The following is a 25,403-nucleotide window of genomic DNA, read 5'->3' on the forward strand; positions in this document are numbered from 1 at the left end:
CCTCTCAAACTCTTATGAGCCCTGAACCTTTCTTTAAGACAAGACTTGGAAAACCATTTCAGGGTTTTCTTTGATTTGGGGTCTCTTAAAAACTTCCTCTTCTTTTGGATCAGCTTTGGTAAGATTTTTGTCTAGAATGAATTGTTAGGAACATGCCCGAAAGTAGACAGCAGTAAGGAAGTTGTTCTAACAGTGTAGGCAGGAGATGTTGGTCCCCTCTCCTAAATCCATCTCTTTCTTAGTACTTTCAGGCTCAGTAAATGACAACACCTTCATCTCTATCAGCAGACTCCCTGGGAGCCCCCCTTAATTGCTTCCTTTCCTCAGTACCACCTACCACCATCCCCACATCCCATCCCTCAATAAGGCCAGTTGCCTCGTATCTAGATCACATCTAGAATGCATCCACTTCCATCCCCATTGATTCCACGTTAATCCAACCACCATGAAATAGACTTTGAAATAGCTTCCTAACTGGCCTCCGTGTTTCCAGCTTTGCACACAGCAGTGTGAACTTCCAAAACTATAAATCAAATCATGTCACTTCCCTGCATTAAACCTAACAGCTTTCCTGTGTTTCAAATACATATCCAGACTCCATCCCTACAAGAGCCCAGATGACTTGGTCCAGCATTCAGCCCGCATCCACCTCACCACAGATCACTGTCCCCTTCTCTTGCTGTGTTCCAGCCTCTCTGGTCTTTATGTTCCTTGAAGAAGCCAAAGCATTCCCACCTCAGAGCATTAGCACTGCCTGGAACATCCTTCTCCAGACTTTTGTGTGCCTCATCCTTCTGCCATCTGGGTTTTGTTCTATGGGTACCTCACTTGCCACTCCATCTAAAGGTATCCCCCTACCCCCAATCCACTCACGATTCTACCTTCTCTCATTTTATTTTCTTCACAGACTAACCACTTTCTGAAATTTTCTTGTTCATTGTAGTTGTTTGTTTATTGCTCTTCTACATTATAAACATGATAATGTGTTGTTTATGTATCTCTGGCAGGTGTTTGCCTTCAATAAATATGCATCGAGAGAATGCGTGAATGAATGAATGCAGTCAGGATGATAAAACAGGTGAATTTAAGAGACTGAAGAATGAGAATATTTAAAAGTTAGATATAAAAATGACTACAAAATATGTACATTAAGCCGTACACTTAAAATTAATGCACTCTGTACTCTTTAATACATGTGTTTTAGCCCTTAAAATAAATCCATGAATATTTGTTTAAAATAGCTAGAGAAAGCACAAAGCTTAAATAATATGCCCAACTCAGAAGGTTCCATTTTCACATACTTTAGGACCTAACAGCCTGTGCAAATTAAACATTTATTTGAGAATAAGGTTGGGGATTTTGTAAAGATTTGGGGCTCTACCATGAGGTTGATAAACAAAATTGCTCGCTTTGTTCAAGGTAGTAAGTGGACCTCATAATGAGCTGGTAATCATCTCTGGCTTAAAAGAAAAGGGTATGCCCACAGGGCAAACTTGTTTCAGGCCAAAAAGCATTTTATCATGCCCATCTAAATTAGATAGCTTTACATTACCATGTGACGTTTGTTAAATATCCAAATGAAATAATCCCTGATGTTTAGAAAATGATACTTAGATTTATAGAGTGGTTTCTTGCATAAGGCACTAATGTTGTTCATAAGACGTCTCATAAATGAATTTCACATGAGTCATTTGGCACAGGGACACACACAATGTAGAAACTCAAATCTTTTCTGAATAAATAAGTGAATGGGGATAAAAAATAAAAAATTAGAGGTAATTAGGTTCCAAACAAACCTTTATTTTATTTACAGATCTTAATATTTGAATGAATTCAATTTTCACTTTATCATAATTGGAAGACTGCAACAATTGTCAATTAATTGTACAACAGTGATGGGCTGTGTAATTCAGTAATATGAGCTCCTAAAATGTTTGAGACATATAAATACAGACACCCTAGTCTTTTAAGTGTACCTTAAAAAACGGGCCCCAGAATTTCTGGGACTTTTAAGCTCAGGTGAAATTAAATACCTTTCTCTGATTCCCTGCCCAATAAGAAAAACTTTATTGATTAGAAAGTGTTCTTTTCCTCCAACTTTTTTGCATTCTTTTACTCATTTACATGGCAGGCAGGTCAGTAGAACAGAAACGGTGTTGGTTACTGGGGATTAGATTCCTGATTTTAGATAGACATATGCGGTAACTATACATTTCCCAAAGAAGCTAGACCTAGTTCAAGCATTTATATTTGTGGCTTAGAGCATAAGAATGAGGAGATTACAAGTTTAGAAATTCCCCAGCATTTGGAAGAAGTGGGCAAGGTGAGGTTCAGCCAAAGGGATTTAAGTCACTGGGCCAGGCTACATGTATCCTTCAGAAGCTGTGCATGTTATAACTGCTGACTCCAAGCCATCTACCTAGTCGGCCTCTGCTGTTCTAAGCATCTCCTTCCCCTTCAATTCACTACCTATCATTAGGCCAAGAAAACCTCATCACCTACCAAGAATAAAAATATTTTGAAGCTTTCTCCAAAAACACTGAATTCCATGATTCACCCATGTCTTCTGTCTGAGACATAGAGCAAATTTTTCACAGCATGGTGGGGGGAGGTGGTGGTACACAGATGCTTTAGGGGGTGCATGAGTGAACATTTGTATTCACACCCCAATTAGTTAACCCCTCCAAAGTGTACAGTTCAGTGGCTTTTAGTATATTCAGAGTTGTACAGTCATCACCACTATACAATATTAGAATATTTTCATCACTCTAAAAGGAAGTCTTCTATTCATTAACAATCACTCCCTTTCCTACCTCCACCCAGACCCTGGTAACCATTAATCTACTTTCTGTCACTATCGATTTGACTATTCTAGAGATTTAATGTAAATGGAATCATACAACACGTGGTCTTTCATGACTGGATTCTTTAACTTAACATAACATTTTTAAGATTCGCCCATGTTGTGGAATGTAACAGTACTTTGTTGCTGTTAATTGCTGCATACTATTCCACTGTAGAGGTAGACCACATTTTGTTCCTACCTTCACCGGTTCATGGACATTTGGCTTGTTTCTATTTCTTGGCTGTTTTGAATGATGCTACTATGAACTTCCATGTACAAGATTTTGTTTGGACATGTTTTCATTTCACTTGACTAGGCACTTAGGAGTGGAATTGCGGGGTCACGTGGTCATGCTATGTTTAACACCTTGAGGAACTGCAAAGCTGTTTTCCAAAGTGGCTGCACCATTTTCCGTGGCCACTGGCAATGTATCTATTAAGTCCCTTATCAGATAGAATTTACAAATATTATCTCTCATTCTATCATTTGTTTTTTTTTACTTTTTTTATAGTGTCCTTTGAAGCACAAAGTTTTCAGTTCTGATGAAATCCAATTTATCTCTTTTTTTCTTTTGTTGCTTGTGCTCTCAGTGTCTAAGAAACCACTACTGAACCCAAGGTCACACAGATTTACACCTGTTTTCTTCTAAGATCTTTGTAGCTTTACCTTTTACATTTAGGTCTCTGATTTATTTTGAGTTAATATTTTTTATATAGTGTAAGGTTTAGGTCCAGTTTCATTATGATAATGATAAGAAGTTTCATTTTAAATTAGTGTATTTTAATTAAGAAATTTGACAACTAAAATAAAAACCTTAAATGAATGCTAAACTGTAAGCATCTAAGCAATGTGCCATATTTTTTTCAGGCTTTCTAGAAAAAATCAATCTAGTTTCCATATTACTGAGGGAATTTATACTTAAATTTTGACTTTTATTTACTTTTATTTTAATTTATAGAGGGTTAGGATGGAATAGAGGAGTATATATACATATACATATATGTGCCAAGCTCTGTGTGAATACAAAATTTTATTTTAAAGTTAAAGTCCTTGTGTTTTTAAGGTTAGGAAAGCACGTATGCAAGACGGACCTCATCAGGCCCCATCTTCTTGAGTTATCAGTTATGAAATACAGAGGAATACTTTGGCTTTGATAAGGTTAAGCCTTAGTGTTAAAAGTCCTTATATAAGGTTAAAATTTAAAACTACATCAGTATCTTTAACAAAGGGATTACCAAGAGAGATTTCCACTGTACTCAGTTCATTCACATCAAGTTACCTGCTGTCTGATTATCTGAAAATGTTAGAAGCCTCTATTAAGACTATATTTTAATAATAAATAAAATTATGAGTTACTCAATCCCTGAAAACATGATTTGCATATGTTTTTCATTTGTAGAAGCTGTAAAAACAACTTTTTCATGAGGACTAGGATTACCAGGAGGGCTAATAACATGAACTAGAAGAAATTTTATTGGCCGAATACAGTTTGTGGAGTTTTATTGGCTGAGTGTGCAGGAAATACTGACTCTTTGATCACTGTTTCTAGTATTTCTACTGGTATTTTCAGAACATTTCCTTTGCACTATTCATGTGTCTGCAAACTCTTAAGAGATACAGTCTTAAGAAAACTTTTCTACCAGCTTTGTAGCTGGTTTTAACTTCCTTAAACACAAGTAGATGGCCTTCTTCAATGCTCCCAAAGCATTTATCCCATTACACACTAAGGATCTATGTACATATCTCCTCTACCAGATCATTAGAACCTTAAGGGCAAAGATTATACCTCGGTAGTAAACATACCCCTAGTATAGAGAATGGAAATACAAGCATAAAGTTTGTTGAATTAAAGCGGGGTGGGGGGTGAGTACAAATGAAAGAACACCTGAAAAAAAAGTATTTTTATAGTATTTGTAAAGCTCTCAGAATATTCAGTTGTACATAGGTGAATCAATTCTTGTACTAAATGTCACCTAAGTAAACATTCACAGTTTTCCTGGGATTCTGTGATATAAAGATCCAAAAAGCAATTTTGAAGAAGGCTGACCTTAAGGCCTCATATTTGTTGTTCACTGGATGGGCAAAGTAGGGAAAGGGTGGTATATAAATGTGAGCTAGTTGTCTCTCCTCAACCCAATGCCCTATATATTTCAGGTCCCATCTTCTCATAGCCTTATTTTCCTGCACCCTTCAGTCCTCTCCTCTACCATGACCAAGTGGAATTCTAGAGCAATAGGAGGTCCATTACCCTCTGCTTACACAGAAGCATTACATGCCCTGTGTTCCCTGGGTGCATTGGGTTATCATGGACCCACTAAACCCCACAGCTCTCCTTGAAAGCTATATATGTGCCTACATGTATGTACACTTTTCTTCAAGTACTCAGGTGTTAGAGCATGATCATTGCAGAGCCATTTCAAGGTCTTCTAAGAGTGTTAAGTTCAACAATGGCAATATTTGGGTACTGACTTCAGGGACATTAGCTGTACTCATTAAGCATCCCTATGGGTATTGTAATAACCTCACAAGGGGAAATTCAGAACATAGGCTAGTGCTGGCTCCCTTCTGTGCTAGTATGTAACCTTCAGTCAATATCATAAGATTCTCTTACAAAGTCTAGCATTAGTAAATGCTCATCTATAGACTGAAAAGAAACTAGTAGCATAAGTCCCCATTTAAAAGAAAACTTGATTCTTAGTTGTTTTAAAAAGCATTTTCCTCATTATATTTTTCTTGATACTACAATAATGCATTAAAAGTGCATGGTCCTTGTAAACATTTGCAAATTACATAAAGGATATTGAAGAAATAAATGCTTATAAATTGAATATTTCTGTAATGTCAAGATAAGAAAAGTCTTTCACACATGGCAATAAATCAGAAAATAATTAAAAAGACGGATAAATTTGAATATAAAATTGTTTTAAATTTCTGTAGGGGAAAAATACATCATGACAAGAATTTAAGACAAATGATTTAGAAAAAAATATTACAACATATATGCCAGGCAAAGGGTCAATAAAAGCAAAAGCTTCTTATAAATTAATAAGAAACAGAGAAATATCCTACCGGAATAGAGGGATAACAGCCTGAACAAACAGTTCATACTATAAAAGACATGTGAATAGCCAATAAATAAAGAGATACACTCACAAGTAATTTTTAAAACAAATAAAAACAGTAAAAAGATATTATTTTTCTTCCAGTAGACTGCCAAAATGAAAAAATGGCCAATAACCCATGTTTGTGACCTCATCTGCTATTTGTGGGGCTGTAAACTAGTAAAGACTCTTTAGAGAGCATCTGGCAATATGTATCACAAGTTAAACATGGATACCCTTGACCCTGCAGTTCCCTGCCTAGGAATTTATCTCAAACAGATCTTCAGTCAAGTACATGATAATGTAGATACAAAGATGTTTGTTAAAGCGTCATTTATAATAAAAACCTGTCCAATGACGAAAGATATATTAAATAAATTGTGGTACATCTATATAATGGGAGGCTGCAGGATCAATTAAAAAGGCAATATATACCTGTATTTATATAAACATTTCATTAATATATTAAGTGGCCAAGTTAAAGATAAATATGTGTAGTTTAGTCCCATTTATATACAATTATTTGGATATTTGGGTATGTGCCTAAGTAGAGAAATGTTTATTTTTTTCACATTTTTATTGGAGTATAATTGCTTTACAATGTTGTTAGTTTCTGCTGTACAACAAAGTGAATCAGCTATATGCATACATATATCCCCATATGCCCTCCCTCTTGAGCCTCCCTCCCACCCTTCCTATCCCATCCCTCTAGGTCCTCACAAAGTATCGAGTTGATCTCTGTGCTATGCAGCAGCTTACCACAAGCCATCCATTTTACATTTGGTAGTGTATATATGTCAATGCTACTCTCTCGCTCTGTCCCAGCTTCCCCTTCCCCCACTGTGTCCTCAAGTCTGTTCTCTATGTCTGCGTCTTTATTCCTGCCATGCCACTACGTTCATCAGTACCGTTTTTTTAGAGTCCATATATATGCGTTAGCATACGGTATTTGTTTTTCTCTTTCTTACTCCACTCTGTACGACAGACTCTAAGTCCATACATCTCACTACAAATAACTCAATTTCGTTCCTTTTTATGGCTGAGTAATATTCCATTGTATATATGTGCCACATCTTTATCCATTCATCTGTCAATGGACATTTAGGTTGCTTCCATGTCCTGGCTCTTGTAAATAGTGCTGCAATGAACATTGTGGTACATGTATCTTTTTGAATTATGGTTTTCTCAGGGTGCATGCCCAGTAGTGGTATTGCTGGGTCATATGATAGTTCTATTTTTAATTTCTTAAGGAACCTCCATACTGTTCTCCATAGTGGCTGTATCAATTTACATTCCTATCAACAGTGCAGGAGGGTTCCCTTTAGAGAAATGTTTAGAACTATGCAGTTCAACTTGCCAACCAGTGGCCTCACATGATTATTTAAATTTAAATTAATTTAAATCAGATTAAATTAAATTAGGTTAAAAATTAACTTCCTCACTTGCAATAGACACATATCAAGCGTTCCATAGGCTCTTGTGGCTAATGGCTACCATATTGGACAGCACAGATACAGAACAATGCTATCAACACAGAAAGTTGTATTAGGCAACACTGATCTAGAAAGATGTTTTCCAGCATGTTTTCAGTGGTTGCTTCTGGGTGGTAGAATTCAGGGTTAACTTTGTTTCATTATCCTTTTCTAAATTATTTGAATTTTTTATAAGTGTATGCAACATCTTCATATTCAGAAGTTATTTTCATCTGGAAAAAAACCCCAGCATCTTACAATGTAGATATGAGCGTTGCTAATAGTTTGTTATATTTCCTTTGAGTGCTCTCTGTACTTATAGTTGCACAGAATTAACACCATGTGTACAAGTTCTTAGCGTTGCTTTTATACCTAATATTATACCATCAACATGATTTTTAAAAGCTGCATAAAATTCTATCCTATGTGCTTAAGTGATTTTTGTTTTATATGTTGCCCTAAAAAATATTACTAAAATATTTAAGAGTTTTGCAAATCACTTGGATTTGGGGAAATCAAATTCATAATGAAATTCATAGTTCTTTTGTTATAGTTACATAAACATCTAATATATCACACTTCGAAGATGCTTTTTTTGTTCTAAATCACTATTCAAAACCACCCTCATAAAACATAATAGCCTTAGAAATCAGTGTTTTTGATGAAGTGCCTTTATAATTCAATCACCCACTTCCACTATTGAATGTAACAATGCACAGAAATCTTTGTTAACATCTGTCTTCTGTGGAGACTTATCCAAAATGTATCACCTCTCTTTAAGTCCTTTAGAAGCTGTTCTTTAAATGTACATACTTCATTTGGCTTCCTGGGGCTACATTTTGATAAATATAGAATGATTTTAATGATGTGAATCAAAGGAAAAAAAAATTTTGAGGGATTAAAGAACAATGACCCAAAATCCATGGAAGAGGAGAAAGTGTAACAAATCCATTTGGCATCTTACTCTGCAGGTTGTTTTCGCTGTATTTAGAATTCTATCCAGAATAAAACTGAAATCAGGGGCTCTGTTTCTGTAGCCATTCTCTGGTAGATAAGACTTTTGCAATTAGATTTATGATCCGCAAATAGGAATAGTCTCCAAAGCACCTCAGACTTAGTGTATTAAAAACCAAACTCATTACCATACCATCTACTCCCCCCAAACCTATTCCTTCTCCAGGTGTCCCTGTGTCTCTTGGCTACACCACGTCTCAGTTGTTCAGAACCTGCTAACACCTCCATCTCTTCAATCCCAATACCCAATCCAACATCAGGTCAAGCTAGTTTTGCCTCTTCCGTGTCTTTCAAATCTGTCCAGCTACACCACGATGCCCCTGAAATGCTGCAAGTGCCTCCCTTCCAATCTGTCCTCTATATTCTAGCAAATCACACCCTGTTCTTCCTCTGCTTGAACCCATTCAATGGCTCCCCTTTGTTCAAAGGCTTAGAACTCCCTAAGGAGCACAGACCATACCTCTTAGTATAGTCTGGCTCCCTACCTATCTTCCAGGTTCATTTCACCCAAGCTCCCTTCCCGCTTTGAACTTTCTCTTACTTTGAACTTTCTCTTATTTGATCGTCTTCCTCCACCCACAAGGCATTTACATATGCTGTTTACCCTGACTGAAGGGCTTCTTACTACTCTTCCTTCACCTGCTTAAGACTCTTCCTCATTTTTCAAATTTTAGTTCACCTAATACTTCTTTAAGGAAGCCCTCCCTTATTCCATTAATTATATCATAACAAGCTCTGTCTTGTTTACTTAGAGACTCTTTGATTAATTTAATGCTTGTGTCTTCACCAGATTATCACCAGGGTGTATAGTATCTGTTTTTTTCCCTAATGTAGCTTCATCAACCAGCACCATGCCAGGTAAATAGCAGGTACTTATAAGCATTTGTTCATGGGATGAATAAAGAACTTGTGGCAGATGCCCACAAACACTAGGAACACTCTAAATGTTCTTCCACAAAGGAGCCTTTGGAACATCTGTCAATAGCAGAGTGTCTCTAGACAACCAGACTCTCTAATGAGGAGAAAACCATGCTAGTCATTGTACTTTGGAGTGAAATGCTCTTATTACATTTCACTTTGCGTTGGACTATAATTGTATTTGAAAGTGAGAGTCCAGGACCCAGCCCTATAGGTATAGAGCCCAGGAAGCTGGGATCTACCCAACAGAACCATTCTAGGGGAGGACTCAGAGTGAGGTCCTCTTTCATGTGTCAGATAAGGCCCGAGGAGAGCGATCTATGACAATAAAGCAATTGCGAAGCAATCTCCAGCCAGGAAGAAAACCAGAAAGAAGCTAAAATAGATAAATTGATGCCTATAGAGATTTGGGGGTGATGCTGTTCAAACGGACATGTTTCCCTATTTCCCAGAAGCATAGCAGTCTCTTTTAACTTTTACAGACCACCTCTGAACACAACCAGTGATGTGCTGGAGCCAGCTCATACCAGTTCATGATAGTCAATTGTTAAATTTTTGGTAAATGTACTACTGGTTGTTAAACACAGCCATTATTATAAATTAAATAAGATGAATTTGCAACTAAATAAATTATATTAAAAACAAAGATAATAAATACTCAAAACTCATCACTTTCTATTTATTTTGTTATATTTTATGATTATCTATGATCTTGAGGCTATTTATAGCTCTTGTATCTGTACAGTGAAATATCATATAATAGGGTGCTACATCTGTAGCACATCTGTACATCTCTTTCCACTTCTGAATCCAATGATGTTATTTGGGTAGTTTGAAATTGGCTATAGTGGCAGTTTTTACATCATGAAAAGTAGTAAGTGCTACAGTTCAGGGATATGGGGGTTTTTTGTTCTTGTTGTTTGTTTGCTTGGGTTTTTGGGTTTTGTTGGGGTTTTCTTCCTTTGAAAGCCTTAAACATGTACCAGCATACCATGAGAGGCAACCTATTCATGGCTCAGTGGAATCCATTTTTTGTACTTAATTGTTGAAATTAGCCAACAATGCTAGGAAATCACTAGACTGAAGTGAAACTCTGAGCGAATCTTCCAATATCTTCTACAGTATATTTCGCAAGAAGGTATCAAGTGGGAATCGTTAAAGGAAAGAAAGGAAAGTGCATGAATCCTCTTACTCCCACTTTGTAGACTACTCTGTTTCTTGAGTCCCTAAGTCAGTGTTTGCTATGAATTAATCATAAAGTAAGTATTTGAATGAATTGGAGAACTCAAGAAGTGGAATAATTTGAGTTGATCCTTGACAGTAGGATGATTTCTTTTTATATGAAACTGGGTTACATTACAGTTCATCCTAAAACAGTCCATGCCTTAAATGTTGTCTTCTTAAGATGATATAAAAACATTTAGTTTGCCAGTTTCCAAAGGCTTTACAAAATCCCCCAGGGAATACTTTGGTAGGGGAGAGAAAAGATGACTGAGTGGGAAGGAGGGAAAAGGTGAAAAGAGGGGTAAATGATATTTGAGAACAAAGTTAAAATAAATTACTTCAAAACTGATTAGTGCATGTCGACAAGTAAAATGCAAAGAATTGGCTACTAATGTCCTGGGAATACTTACTTGTTTTTTTGTACAATTTTTGTAAAATTTTGAGAGCTTCATACTCATTGAATTCTTTTTACATTCCTGTTTAGAATTGTACTAGCAATCTTGGCGATACCGTAATGGCATGGAGATATTATTAACCTGCCTGATTTTACTGACTAGACACATTCAAATAACTCTGAAGATAATTGTTTTCTCATGGAAAGTTGGGGCCTTAGAGATGAGAACTTTGGTCTTCATGTGTAATGTTGGATTATTTTAATGGATGGATAGCAAAGAATTTTAGAAGACATTTTCTTACTTTCAAAGAGAAGCACACACATAAAAAGGCATATTTAAGACAGGGCTTATTTAGATGCTATTTGTTATTTCTTATAAAAGTAGACATCAGACCTCCTCCAGACTCTGAATTATAAAGAGCTTTATATACCTGTGTTTCTGAAGGAATAATACATTATTGATCTTTATTCATTATGGAATATAGTTAACTTATTTATCTAGAGTAACGGAAAATAAAAGAGATATAAATAAAACAGAGATAAATGTGAAAATCAAATAATATTTAATCTTGAAATATTTTTAGAACGTTTAGTAGACACACATTCATATCTATATTTAGACACTGCTAGATAACTTATCTATTTACTTCAAACTCCTTTAGTTACCTATAGCAAATTGACAGGAAAATTTCTTTCCTTTAAGCTCCTGTATCCTTTTTATAATTTTAATAAGAAAAAGATAAACAGCTGACAATTTTTCACTGCTATTTTTCATGTCATACTTACATTAATTACATCAGTCACCACAAAAATATGTGAATTCTTTCTTTACACGTGACACAGTACAGTTTGCAGATTCAATTTTGATTACCACACTAATGCTTTAAGGTGAGAAGACATTATTATCATCCATAGTGAGTAAAAACTAAGCTGAAACTCAGAGAAAAAAGTTGCCTAATTTTCAAAGCTAGTTGAACACAGAAGTCAGAAACATAAAAGTTCTAGAAATGTCTTTTAGCACTCTTTAAATTATGCTTCCCATGGAAGAGCAAATTAAGGAAAATATAAAAGAAAAGTGTGTGTGTTTAAATATAATATAATAAATAGATACAAATGTAAATACAAATATATGTCTTGATAAGTCACAAAGTAAGTAAATATATATATATGTATGTATATATATATATGTATATATATACATACATATATATATATTTGTAGTAATATGTTCTGGTGTCCACAAGAAATTAAATTATTCAGTAGATGCCCCTATATTGTCTTTCATTTTCAGGCTATTGATTTATTTTTCACATACTCACAGCTTGTTATGTGCTGCCCTGAGCACTTCACATGTAATTATTCATTTATTCTTGTAACAAAGAAACTGAGTCATAGAAGAATTAAGAAAACTCACGAGGTTACAGTGCTTTTAATTGGTGCATCTGAAACTCAGAGTCAGATAGACAGGATACAATTTTTGCTGTCTCCCTCAAAGTATCAGAAGTCCTTAGCATCTACGCTAAGCACATGGATTTTCCAGAAACTGCAAAGGGAGCATTGTTTGTGTTTGTCATTGCTAAGGAATTGTTGGGCCTTCTTTTTTTAATATGCTTGATTTTCACTTCTGTTCTGAGGTTTCAGAAGCCCCTTCGGTGCCCTCTAATTGTATCAAATACCGTATAAGGAGGCAGATCCCACAACAAAATAGGAAAAATAGTATCTCGCCAATTAAAGGACTCATGGACCAGAGAGAACTTAGTAAATAGTATCTGCATTCTTTTAACAAACAGTCCTCATTATTCTAAAACTTGGAAACAATGATAATGAAACTTACCCAGAAGCACCACGCTCCCCCTCAACCCACCCCACTCCCCAAAATGTAATGCATGTCACCCGCTCTGTGGGGGATTTTAACCAGGAAGGAACATACGAGGGCTAATTGCCTGCTTTGCACACACCGCTAGCCCTCAGGACATGTGGCTTTTTATGCACTGGAGTGGAAATGACTGCATAAGAATTTTGCTGGGTTAGGTGGTTGCATGTGTCACAGAAGGCAGGGGGAGAGTTTGAAACATGAATGACAAGCTATCTATACTTCAGAATTTTTAAGTTTGACAAATACTGACTCGATGAGGAGGAGGAAGCTCACTTCTTTTCCCATTGACTTTTTTAAAAAACTGCTATATATTTCATGCACTTTGACTTTCAGTAAAGATTACTGTACAAATGATGATTGAACTTGGCTGTTTGGCTTCCATTCTTTCCTAGCAAGACAAGTGGTACCACTAGACCATATTTCTTTCCTATTTTAATTTCACATTTGGATTATTTTGTATTTTTAGGAACTGCCTAAAATATCACTAAGGGAGATGACTTGAATGGATGCTGATTTATTTAAGTTTATTCTGCCATTTGAAATATTTGCACTATTTTTATATCAACTCCATCAAATTGGCTACGCTTTTTAACACAACGTGATACAGAGAGGGCTTAGACTTTATGATCCACTGTACCTGGTGGCAAATCTTCCTTCCCCCATTTTACAAAACTGGGCAGATTACTTTACCCAACCCCCCAAACCTCAGAGTTCTCATTTGCAAACTGAGGGGAAGAAAAACATAGCTACCTTTCAGCATTAGTTTGCAGATGAAACAGAGGGAAAAATATAGAACAGCTAGGATGGTGCTTGACAAACGATTACTAATTAGAACTTACTGTGGCTGTATTTATTATTTTTTATAGAGAACTGATCAGTTAGGAATCTAAATCTATTTGCCCTAATGAAATTCCTTCAAATGTAGATCCCATAGAATACATGAAGATTAATCAATATCAGGACTAAATTTTATTTCTTACAGTCATTCCTTGAACAGTGTAACAGACATTTTCTGTGCACTCATATTCCACTGGCCCACCCCAGCAGTTACCTGTAGAGTTCCTACATAGTCCTGAGAATGTTTTCTGGCCGTAATGCAAGGGAGTGGGCATCCCAGGAGAGATGCTCCATCAACAAGAGATGGGAGTTGACAGATCGGTACTCCAGTTTCCAGGATCATTGGGGGTGTGTTCATACTGTCTTAGGGTGGCGCTGGTTGGATTGAGCCTCAGTTGCCCAAAGTGGTAATCTGCTCTATATCCTACATACTGTAAACATTCTATCTATTGGCTTTCTTTCCTCCTTGTCTTACTCTCTCATTGTACTTCCTGTGATCACTTCCAAAGTAATGTATCAATACTTGCCCCCAGATCATTGACTCAGGTCTGTTTCTGAAGCATCAAGACAAGCATCCTATTAGCTGAGCATATGTACTGCGACCTAGGAACCTAGCTCAGATAATGCAACTTCTTGAAATAACAGCATTTGTGCAGCTCTAACAAGTATCACTTGGACATCTCTACATTCTGGGACTTACTTGTTCCCAGGAATCTAGGCACCTTATTTTAATCCCCCTTTTCTTCTACTTCTGAGTGTCAGCTGGCTGAACGCCTCCAGCACCCACTTCCTCTTTCTTTTCATTCTTTGAACCTATGTAGCTTTGAAACTAGGTTAAAACCACACTCTGAGATTGTTCACTGAAAGGAGGAAAACCTCAAGCAGTTAAATTTTACGTTAATCACTAGAATGCTAGCTGGAGATTTTCCTTGAATTTATTTCTCTCTCCTCTGTAGCCATTCCCAAGGATAAACAAAATTTTAGCTGCATGGATATGCCTATGATCAAGGGGAATATTTTTCAGGGTGATTGCATTTACATTTCTTCTAAACTATTTTTTTTTCTTTTAGATTTGAACAGTCTTCGTTTTTAGCTCAATAAACTCATGTCTGGCATCTTCAAGCCACTTTATCTTTGGATGGAGATGCATAGCCAGGCCAACTAAACTTTTTCTTCTCCTCCAATAGATTTTTTTACTTGTACATGGAGGCTTCCCATGAGTGCAGTGAAGACTGTGTATACAACTTTATCACCACTCTATCCAAACAAGTATAAATAATCTTGTTATGATAATGCCTCTGTGAGATATGAAGGACTGTACTGCTCTTTTTCTTTCTAGTATTTGCCCATAGTCACTTTTCTTTGTCATAGTCAGTCTGTTCTCACTTTGTTCTTCCCTCCATCTAAAGAAATAGCTGAAAAATATTCAGTCTACCCCCGTCGTCACTTACAGGAAAAAATGGATAAACAACGTCCTCCGAGTCTTCCCCTCTGTGTAGGAGAATGTTCATGGCACCGCATTTCAGAGTTAAAAATCCATGCAAGTGGAAACTGTTTTATCTAAAAAGGCTTGGTGGCTGTGTGAGCTGCTTAAACTACTGGTATATCCTGAAGAAGAGAATAGTATTCCTAATGACATTCATAAAAAAGAGCAAAACTTTTGCAATGAGAGGTGTGAGAATAAGTATTGATTCCAAGGGGTTTGTTCATCTATTTTTTATTTTCCAAAAGGCAAATGTTAAATTCAAGACCTTGATGGGAAAACCACCCTTGACATAAGTTTATATCTTTCCTTCACAACAGATTTAAATAATGCATAAACATGCTAATGTCATTTTAATCTAACAAGGAATCTATCTCTTTCATTTCTGGCTGTTGTACTGAGTGTTAATAGAAAGACTTTTATATACCTTGTTCTTTATCTGAATGATAGATTAAAGTTACATCTATATAATTTTAATTCAGATCAAAAATATTGTATTAAGTGCTGGGAATAAAATTAACCTAATATGCAAATTGTTCAATAAGCCTAACATCCAGTAAAGATATATTTTATGGAGATGAAAAATAAGTGAGGTATATTTTCTGCACCAAGAATGCTTTTGGTATCAAAATGAAATCTAAGGTCTTGAAAGATTTTTTTATTTTGCGTATATCTGACATACAAATAAAATAGCTTTTCTTTGAAAGTCATATATATTAAGGAATGAAGGTTGAAACTGGGATTTGACTCTTTTAAAAAGCATCTTTTAGCATGTGATTATCCTTTTTATTAATTTCTATTTTGTTGAATGATATGTTCTAATTATAGTAATGCATACCTGTGTCTCAGGTGTATACGGGTCTTGACTTTCTTCAGTTGCCTATTACCTGGAAATGGGAATCATTAATCTGAGCAACTTTGCTTTCTTTGCAGCAGAACTGAAGTAATTTAATCACGAATCCCAATGATTAAGAGAAAATGAACTTATTTAGTCAGACAGTCTCTATTTTGTAACTCTTACGAGAATGAATAGAGATGATCCTGCACTTAACATTAAAATTACACTTAAATTATAGCTGCCAGGATTCTTAGTTGGTCTGGCTAATTCCAATGGTGGAGACACATGTAGGATATTCTCTGGGGAAAGCAGGCCTGAGTGCCAGTTTAGTGAAACTATGAAATTCCAAGTTCACCTCACCTCTTTTTTTTTTTTTCTGAGCTATATTCTTTAGTGTTCTGCAGCAGAGAAATTGGACATTTTTATAGAGTTGTGGGGATAGCTTGTTTTCTTTGTAAAATTTTCAAAGAATTTATATCATTGCAGGGACCAAGAAATATGTTTGAACTTGGTAGTAACCTACGTAGGTAAATCCTTTTCTGAAAACTGGTCAGGAGGTTCAATCAATGAGAAACAGAAATAAGATTCTTTAGTAGAATAGATTTTGGGAAGAGGGTGGTTTTCATGCAAACTGTCTATAGGTGTTTTTTATTGTTGCAACATATTTTGATTTTGTTTGTTTTTGAAATGCAGCCACTCATATCCCCAGACCTGAGAAACAAGCCCCGAGAGACAACCATTTTTTAGACATATTTACTTTATTTTTGGTTTGTTTTTGTTTTTGTTTTTCTTTTGGCCATCCCGCATGGCTTGCGGGATCTTAGTTCCGAACCAGAGATTGAACCCGGGCAGTGAAAGCACCGAGTCCTAACCACTGGACTGCCAGGGAACTCCCTAGACATGTTTACTTTAAATCCTTCCACATACATGTTTCTCCAAACACTGGGTGCCTTTGCTGTTTATTCTTCTAGATAATTTCCCCCTTTTGCCTATTCTCTGAGGGTCTCCTTTGCTGAAAACAACTGAGAGCAACTTTTGGTACTTGAAAGGACAGATATCTTTTCCAAGTATACCCTTCACATAACAATCTGCTCAGTAATGAGGAATGAGACTTGAAGCCACCACATCAGCTTAGGATGTTGTGTTCAAAATAGAAAACAGAGTACAGGTAAAAAGAAAAGTGAAGTCATGTCTTAAGAGAGATTTCTAACATAACCATGTTTGGTGTTGATAAAAATGAAATAGATGAAGAAAAGGTACAATTTTAAAGAGAAATAAAATGATTAATGATGGAAAAGAAAGTAAAATATAGTTTAAAAATTAGTATGATCCATCACCAAGAAAAGGTATTAGTAAGAAAGTTGCTTGTTATATATTTAAATGATTTCTTTGCTTGCTTTCAGAACTACATAACTTCAAAATATTGTGGTTTCTCTTGAATTTCTAAATTTTATTTATAAAGTTTCTTGCTTCTCCAGTTCATGCTCAATACTTTAAAAAAATTTATTATTGATATATAAATGTTAACTATCTCAGATGTAGAGAGATATATAACAATGAACCCTCAAATACCTACCCCTCAGATTCAATCATCATCATCATTTTGCCAGCCTGCATTATCTTCCCAATCCCATATATATATATATATATATAACCATTAAACCATTAGTGGGAAAACTTAACAGAGCTGCCACAAAGAGTTGGTCATCTTTCTCAAAACTTCCTGTTGACTCTACCTAACAGTATTGTTAGGGATAGTGTGAATCCCAGAATCCCTCTTCCAGAATTATTCTGGGCACCTTCCCTCGGTCCTCCCTACTTGCCCGGGCTTCCTATTTCTCAAGGAAAACTCAAATGAATCCCTGAGCCCCACACCTATTCCCTGAAGTTCTGAGAGGTGACACTCTTTAATCCATCAACTATTTAATAAGTGGGAAAAAGTATTTTTAATGGATATGTGAATTAGGCAGCAAAGTAGTATAGAAGGAAGAGAAAATACTTGAAAGAGAAAAGAGCCAGAGGGTGAGTCACATGGCTGTCAATGGAAGGAAAGAAATGACACAAAGTATAGAGCGCATTCAATTCCAAATATTGTCCCCTTAAATGTTGTAGAACTGAAGATATTGATGGACTTTGTAATCACTGATTTAACACTAGGGATTTATAATTACAAGTTTCAGGTGGTTTCTGAAGTTTATTTTTCTCTTCTAAGTACACACAAGAAAATTTTAAGTACTGATCAAATGTATTTTCTCTTTGAAACTTGCCTCAATGATGATCAAAACCTGAGAGGCAGTTAATTGTTTCACAGAACAGGTGGTATCATTCTTTAATTAGCCTTCACAAAAAGTCCATTCTTTCAGAACATTCTCCTTTAATCTTTCATTAATGGTAAAATGTTAAACATTTCCCTTTTTGCTATGATTGCTTATTTAATAATTTTTTTACTGTGTTCCTCTCCTTTTCTAGGTCATGCAAATTGATACGTTTGTGATAGCATTTGATCTTTCAAGGAGGCCTGATGTTCTTGATAAATTCTCAGCTTGTTAGTCAAGTTGAAGTTTTGATTATATTGGGCACAGCTTTGAAATGGGATTTCCTCTCATCATAACTTACCTGAAAATGTTCCTCTTCATTCGGCTGAACAGAGGAGAAAGTTTTATTAACTAAAGAGAGAATTAATATCACCAAATCAAATAACTCAGCTGGAAAGGTTTTGTTGTTTCTTTCTTGGTTTTTTCAAGTTTGCTTTTTCTTTATAAGGGTGCTGTATATAAAAACCTCAGAAGGGAGATCAGAATAACCAGCCTAAGTCATTAAACCCTGTTGGCCCAGCATTTAGCTAAATAAATAAGAATGTAAGTTTATTCCTTGCTCAGAAGCTGGCTGAAAATTTGCTAAGTGATTGATTTGATGCTAATTTTCTGCATGAAGCTCTTATCTTCTTCAAGGCCTGTATGAAAGGAAAATAAATTCAGCCAAAATGACGGAGCCCTATGTAGATTTTGTTTTGAATTCAGAAACTATGGAAACCTCCTTTGCCCAGCAGGACTAGATCTCCAAGGGATCCATACTTATGATGTCCCAAAGAAGGCAACTTGCTCTGAAAAGACTGCAGAATTTCTCTATGTCCAAATCCCAGTACTTTTTGAGGATAGAACTGAAATAACATATTCATGTCAGGCACCGCCATTTGGCTCACTTTAACAGTCCTCTCTGTCAGTGTTCAGTGTGGAAAAAGTCCATGCTGTGACCCTCAGCTAGATTTCTGCCCCAGCCCTAGGTGGCATTGTTGTGTTTTGATTCTGCCAAACCACCCTCTTCGTTTCAATGTGTTCATGAATTGAGGAGAGGGATGAGATTTTGCATTTCAGTATGTGATTCATGGGATGATTGGAGGAAATAAAGGAAGAATTGTGACACATAAAAATGTGTTACTGAATGACAGTATGACAGAAAGAGCTCTTGACTTAGGACCATAAGTCTTTTTTCCAGCTTTATTGAGATATAATTAACATACAATATTGTGTAAGTTTAGGTGCACAGCATGTTGATTTGTTACATTTATATATTGCAAAATGATTACCACCAGATTGTTAGCTAACGCTTCCATCACCTCACATAATTATCATTTCTTTTTTGTGGTGAGAACATTTAAGATCTACTCCCCTAGCATTTTTCCAATATATAATACAATATTATTAACTATAATCATCATGCTATACATTAGATCCCCATAACTTACCTTATATCTGTAAATTTATACCCTTTGACCAACATCTCCCCATTTTTCCCACCCTCCAGTCCCTGGTAACCACTACTCTAATCTTTGTTACTATGAGTTCAGCTTTTTTTAAATCACATATAAGTGATATCATGCAGTATTTGTCCTTCTCTTTCTGACTTATTTCACTTAGCATAATACCATGAGGATCGGGACTTCCCTGGTGGCGCAGTGGTTAAGACTCCACGCTCCCAATGCAGGGGGCCCAGGTTCTATCCCTAGTCAGGGAACTAGATCCTACATGCATGCCACAACTAAGGAGCCCACCTGCTGCAACTAAGACCCAGCACAACCAAATAAATAAATTAATATAGTATAATATAAAAAAAATACCATGAGGCTCTGAGGATCATAAATCTTGATGCAGAAATTCTCTCTTCACAACCTTTGGGCAAGTTAGTTCACCTCTCTGGGCCTTTCTGGGTTGAAGGACTTCAACTCATACCAGTTTCTAGTAAGAATAAAAGGCAACGTTACCTAGAGATTATCATACTAAGTGAAGTAAGCCAAACAGAGAAAGACAAATATCATATGATATTGCTTATATATGGAATCTAAAAATGTGATGCAAATGAACTTATTTACAAAACAGAAATTGATCCACAGACATAGAAAACAAACTTATGGTTACCAAAGAGGAAAGGAGGAGGGAGGGATAAATTAGGAGTTTGAGATTAACATATACACACTACTATATATAAAATAGACGATGAACAAGGACCTACTGCATAGCATGGGGAACTCTACTCAGTTTTTGTAATAATCTATAAAGGAAAAGAATCTGAAAAATAATATATATACATATATATCTCCAAATCACTTTGCTGTACACCTGAAACTAACACAAGATTGTCAATCAACTATACTTCAATAAAAATTTAAAAATTAAAAAAAAAAGAATAAAAGTCAACTTTGTTTTGAAGACATTCTAACTCTAATTCTTTTGAAATTATGCTCTAAAATCTCTAGCTAAGACTAAATTTTTCAACATTTATTCTTATCCAGGACCCCAAATTACGTGAACTTCTGGATGTGGGGAACATCGGGCGCCTGGAACATCGCATGATAACAGTGGTGTATGGGCCTGACTTAGTTAACATCTCCCATTTGAACCTCGTGGCTTTCCAAGAAGAAGTGGCCAAGGTATGTGGATTGAAACTTCTGAAGCTTGTCACCTCGATCTGAATCCGTATGATATTGTCCTGATTCCTATGAAAGACTTTGAATTTTTGTCATATTTAGCATGTGTTAAAATTCCATCTAAAAATCATTCTGCTGCCAAGTAGAAGTGTAATTCAAACACTTCCAAGTAATGGCATTGGCTTAGAATAATGGATATTTTACATTAGAAATAAGGCATTTGATATAATTTCTTTGCAAAAGAAAATATAGATGAAACCACATTCCATTTCACCTAAGCATCTTATCCCAACCCATTTTCTCTTAGCCTTACCATCTTCTTTCCATCCCTCTCCTAGAGGGCAGACATTTCAGTACCTATTTAACTTCTTTCACCATGTGCACACTTAACCCATGATTACGCACATAGTAGCTGCTCAATTAATATGAGAAAGAATGAAAAATTTTAAACAACAATTTTAAATAGTAATAAATATTTATTCAACCATGGACTAGAAAGATGAATTAGACATGGCCCTCTCCATTAAGGAGTTGCTAGTTTACTAAGATAGTGGGCCTTTCAGATGCATACAGAAATAACTAGAACAAAGGGAAGATATATCAAACAAGAAGCTATGAACTTCTGGGAACCTTGGACTCAAGTCTGATGCTTTCTCTAAAAATGTCCAACTGCCATTAGAAAAGAACTGAAATGAACATATTGAAAGAAAAGGTTTCCTTTTTCATGTTTATAGTTTATAAGATACTAGTGATGATCCTGACCCTTCATACAATTTCTTTCCAGAGTTAAGAATATGAATCTAGGAAAACTTTGAAGTCTGCATATCATGTCTGTGCCCTTACACAGCTTCTCACATCATGGATCAGAACTATGGAGTCATGTCAGGCCAGTGTTCATTGCCTGAGCATTATGATCTATAATTTTTTAAGCCTCAGTGCTCTGACATTTTTTTGAGCTACACCAGATAATCTGACCTGGCCTCTAATTCTTTAGTGATTACGGTAGAGGTTTTTTTCGAAAAGTTGCATAACATCAACTTCAGTTCTTACAATGGAATAAATAAAATGCCAACTAGTTTTGACACTCTGAGGTCTTTAGAAGCTACTCATCAAGACTGTGTTACAAACCCCATCTATTTTCTCTCTTTAAGAACCAAGTCACCCGTTTACTTCTATGGTATAATTTATGCTTGGAGAGAGACTTCAGTTCAATGAAACATTGTCTGCATGACAGCATTGTACTTGCCTTGCAATCATTCTTATTCTGGTACCTGCTGGTATTCCGTTGAGTGTACACACTTCACTTCTCAATATGTGTATTGTTGGTTAGATGGATGGATGAATATAGATAAACAAATACTAAATATTTCTAAAATATTTAAAAAATATCATTCCTGAAATACAGTCATATTCAGTTTTTTTAAAAAATGACCAATTCATGATATTCATTAACTCTCAGTTAAAAGCATTCACTAAATGACAGTGACTTTCAGGGAGGCTTTTACTGTGAGTGAATGTAGTTTTATATTACAAACCAATCTGCATATCTTATATTGCATTAAACCTTTGTGCGGTTGAGTTGAAAACATTTTAATTTCTTCCTCTCTGTAGGTGTCTGCTCATTAATTGTCTTTAGGGATTTTGATTACTGAGCCCTGTAGTATTTCCTGTCAGAACTGAATCTATAGACGTTTTTCCAGCAGCTACTTGCTTAATATAATTAATGAAGATACATAATATGTTTTGCCTTCCCAGACTGTGATATTCTATAGGATATTTTTCCTCCATTGAAATTGCTCAGCCAGAAGGTTAAAATTTGCAAACACCATGTACTCTGAAAACTTAATTTCCACCCTTCTAATAGTCAGCACTGTCTCATAACATCACACCTTCTGTTTAGTCTCCGGAGCCAACATACCTAGTACCTAGCATAGTGCCAGCACCAAAGGAAACAGTTTCCCTCATTATATAGAACACCCGACAGGAACCTGAGCTTCTTTGAAAGTCAAATGTCTCCAGAAAAAAATTGTTTACCAAGGGATTCTGACTCATTCATTCATTCAACACACATTTGCCAGGTGCCTTCTGTGTTCCAGTTTCAGGGACACAGCATTCTGGAGGAAATAAATAGATAAATCACGATGATGAAGTACACTTACTGTGGGTCAGATGGAGGTCTGTGTGGAAGGATATAGCAGGAGGAGAGGGCATGAGGATGGGGGAAGGGGATTATTTCTTCATGGAGTGCTCAGAGAAGGCAAAAGTCTGAAGTTGCTCAATTGCAACAATATCATAGATTCCTGAGAAATCTCTTGAGTCGATTAAAATTTTTTTCATCAGAACCAGGACTTCAGCTTTCCTAAATATATTATTCCAGATTTGCGTGCTTTCTTTCTTACATAAATCACTTGAGATTGAATTTTTTATTTATTCTTTAAGACAAGTGACTCCTTTCAAAGGTGGATTGGGAGAAAACTGTCTTTCAATTTTTCCCTCTGTAGTTAGACTAAAAGAGTGGTATCTTTTGCAATTAAGTAAAAGTCACTCTTCTTGTTATGCAGCATGATTTGCCAACTCTCTGTGTCCTAAAGATCGACTTTCCCTGATCCCTCAAGGGATACCTCCCTTTAATACACCTGGAAAATGGGTGGTTTGTTTCACATTTGCCCTCTGAGTCTCACACTTCTCCCTGCATCTCCTGCTTCCCTGAGGACCAATGAACACATCCACATTTGCTACCCCTGGAACTCCTGGACTTCAGTCCCCCTCTCCGGGATTCCCTGACCCCTCCTCAGAGCTGCAGGGGGGAGGTGAATACCATCATCCTTCCCTTTACTCTCCCACTGTTAATTCCCAACAGTCCTCCATGCACAGCTACGTGAATCCTGGCAAAGGTGGAGGTACCAGCAAAGGCAACAGAAGTCGATTTCTTGTATTGTGATGTAGGCTTTTGAAGGACTTTGGCTTTTATTTTGAGGAAGATGGAAGCCATTGGAGGGTTTTGAGCGGATGGTGGACTTGGTCTGACTTAACTCTTTAGTCAATAATGGACCGCAAGGACAGAGGCAATAATGGAAGCAGGGAGATCAGTTAAAAAACTGTAGAAATATTTTAAGTGGGTTATTAGTATCTTGGACCAAGGGGGAGCTATGTAGGAGATAAGAAGGGGTCTGAATATCTATATCTACATCTACATAAAGGAAGAATCCAGAGAACAAACAATTGCAATTGTATGTTGCATGTGAGAGGAAGAGAAGAATCAAGGATGATGTTAGAGTTTTGGTCCAAGAGACAGGAAGGATGGAAATGCCACTTACTTCATAAGGAAAGTTTAAAGTAGAACACATTTGGTGGTATACAACAAGGCTTCAGCTTTGATAATGTTCAATTTGAGATTATTATTAGATACCCAAGGAAACATGTTGAGTAGGCAGTTAGGTATATGAACCTGGGGTTCAATGCCAATTATAATGCAACAGGTTGGAAGTCATCAGGTTATAGATAGTATTTAATGAGGCAGGATGATCTCAGCCAGGAAGTGACTGTAGATAGAGAAGTTGTCCAAGACCTGAGTCACTGATACTCCAACATGAAGAGATTGAGGAGATAAGAAAGAATCAGAAAAAGTAGGCTGAGAAGGAGTAGTCAGTGAGGTAGCAAAGAGGCCAGTATGTGTGTTTGGAAGCCAGGTAAGCAAAGTGTTTCAAGAAGAAGAGAGTGATCAACAGGATCAAATGCTACTCATAGGTCAAGTAAGATGAAGGCCAATAATTGACTGGTGGATTTAAGGATATAGAAGTCATTGGTGACCTTGATTAGAGCAACTACAGTGGAGTAGCAGGGTCAAAGTCTATTGGAGGGGGCTCTGGGGAATATCAGTGGAGGCAAATTAAGAAACCAAAAGAGATTGTTCTTGTGAGAAGTTTTGATGTAAAGGGCAGGGGAAAAATGAGAAAGCTGCTAGAAGGGGAAAGTGAGACCAAGAGATAGTTTTTAAGGTGGGAGAAACAACAAAATACATGTATGCTTGTGGGAATGATCCTGTGGAGGGAAAACAATGTAAGCGAGTCAGAGAATTGCTAGAGCATGTCCTTGAGCAAGCGAGAGAGTGGTAGGATCTAGTAAAAGGCTCAATAAACTACAGCCTGAGGCCAAGTCTGACCCACCACTTGTTTTTATAAATAAAGTTTTATTGGAACATAACAGTGCCCACTTGTTTACATATTGTCTATGGCTGCTTTCACTAGACATAGTTGAGTAGTTATGACATAGACCATATGGAGTACAAAGCCTAAAGTATTTACTCTCTGGTCCTTTCCAAAAAAAAAAAAAAATTGTTGACTCTCTCTTATTCACAAATAGAGGGGCTGTGCTCAGACAGGAGCAAGGGCATTTAATCAATAAGAGGAGGAAAAGTGGAGTCCATCAGTAGAGATGCTGGTAAATCATCCATGTAGTAGAGGGAATTGTAGATGTT

General features: G+C 36.3%; 1 protein-coding gene across 7 annotated transcripts in view; it reads left to right on the top strand.

Moving 5' to 3' along the window:
• Nucleotides 1-25,403, top strand: part of PLCB1 (phospholipase C beta 1) — a 690,420-nt gene that overhangs the window by 445,470 nt on the left and 219,547 nt on the right. For all 7 annotated transcript variants that reach the window (XM_082358993.1, XM_082358994.1, XM_082358995.1 and 4 more), the window contains one exon: nucleotides 20,792-20,929. In XM_082358993.1, the coding sequence (XP_082215119.1) occupies nucleotides 20,792-20,929 (138 nt within the window). The remainder of the gene's footprint in view (nucleotides 1-20,791; nucleotides 20,930-25,403) is intronic.

This window comes from Balaenoptera borealis (genome assembly GCF_965194805.1).
Source record: "Balaenoptera borealis genome assembly, chromosome: 16".
Taxonomy (NCBI): Eukaryota; Metazoa; Chordata; class Mammalia; order Artiodactyla; family Balaenopteridae; genus Balaenoptera; species Balaenoptera borealis.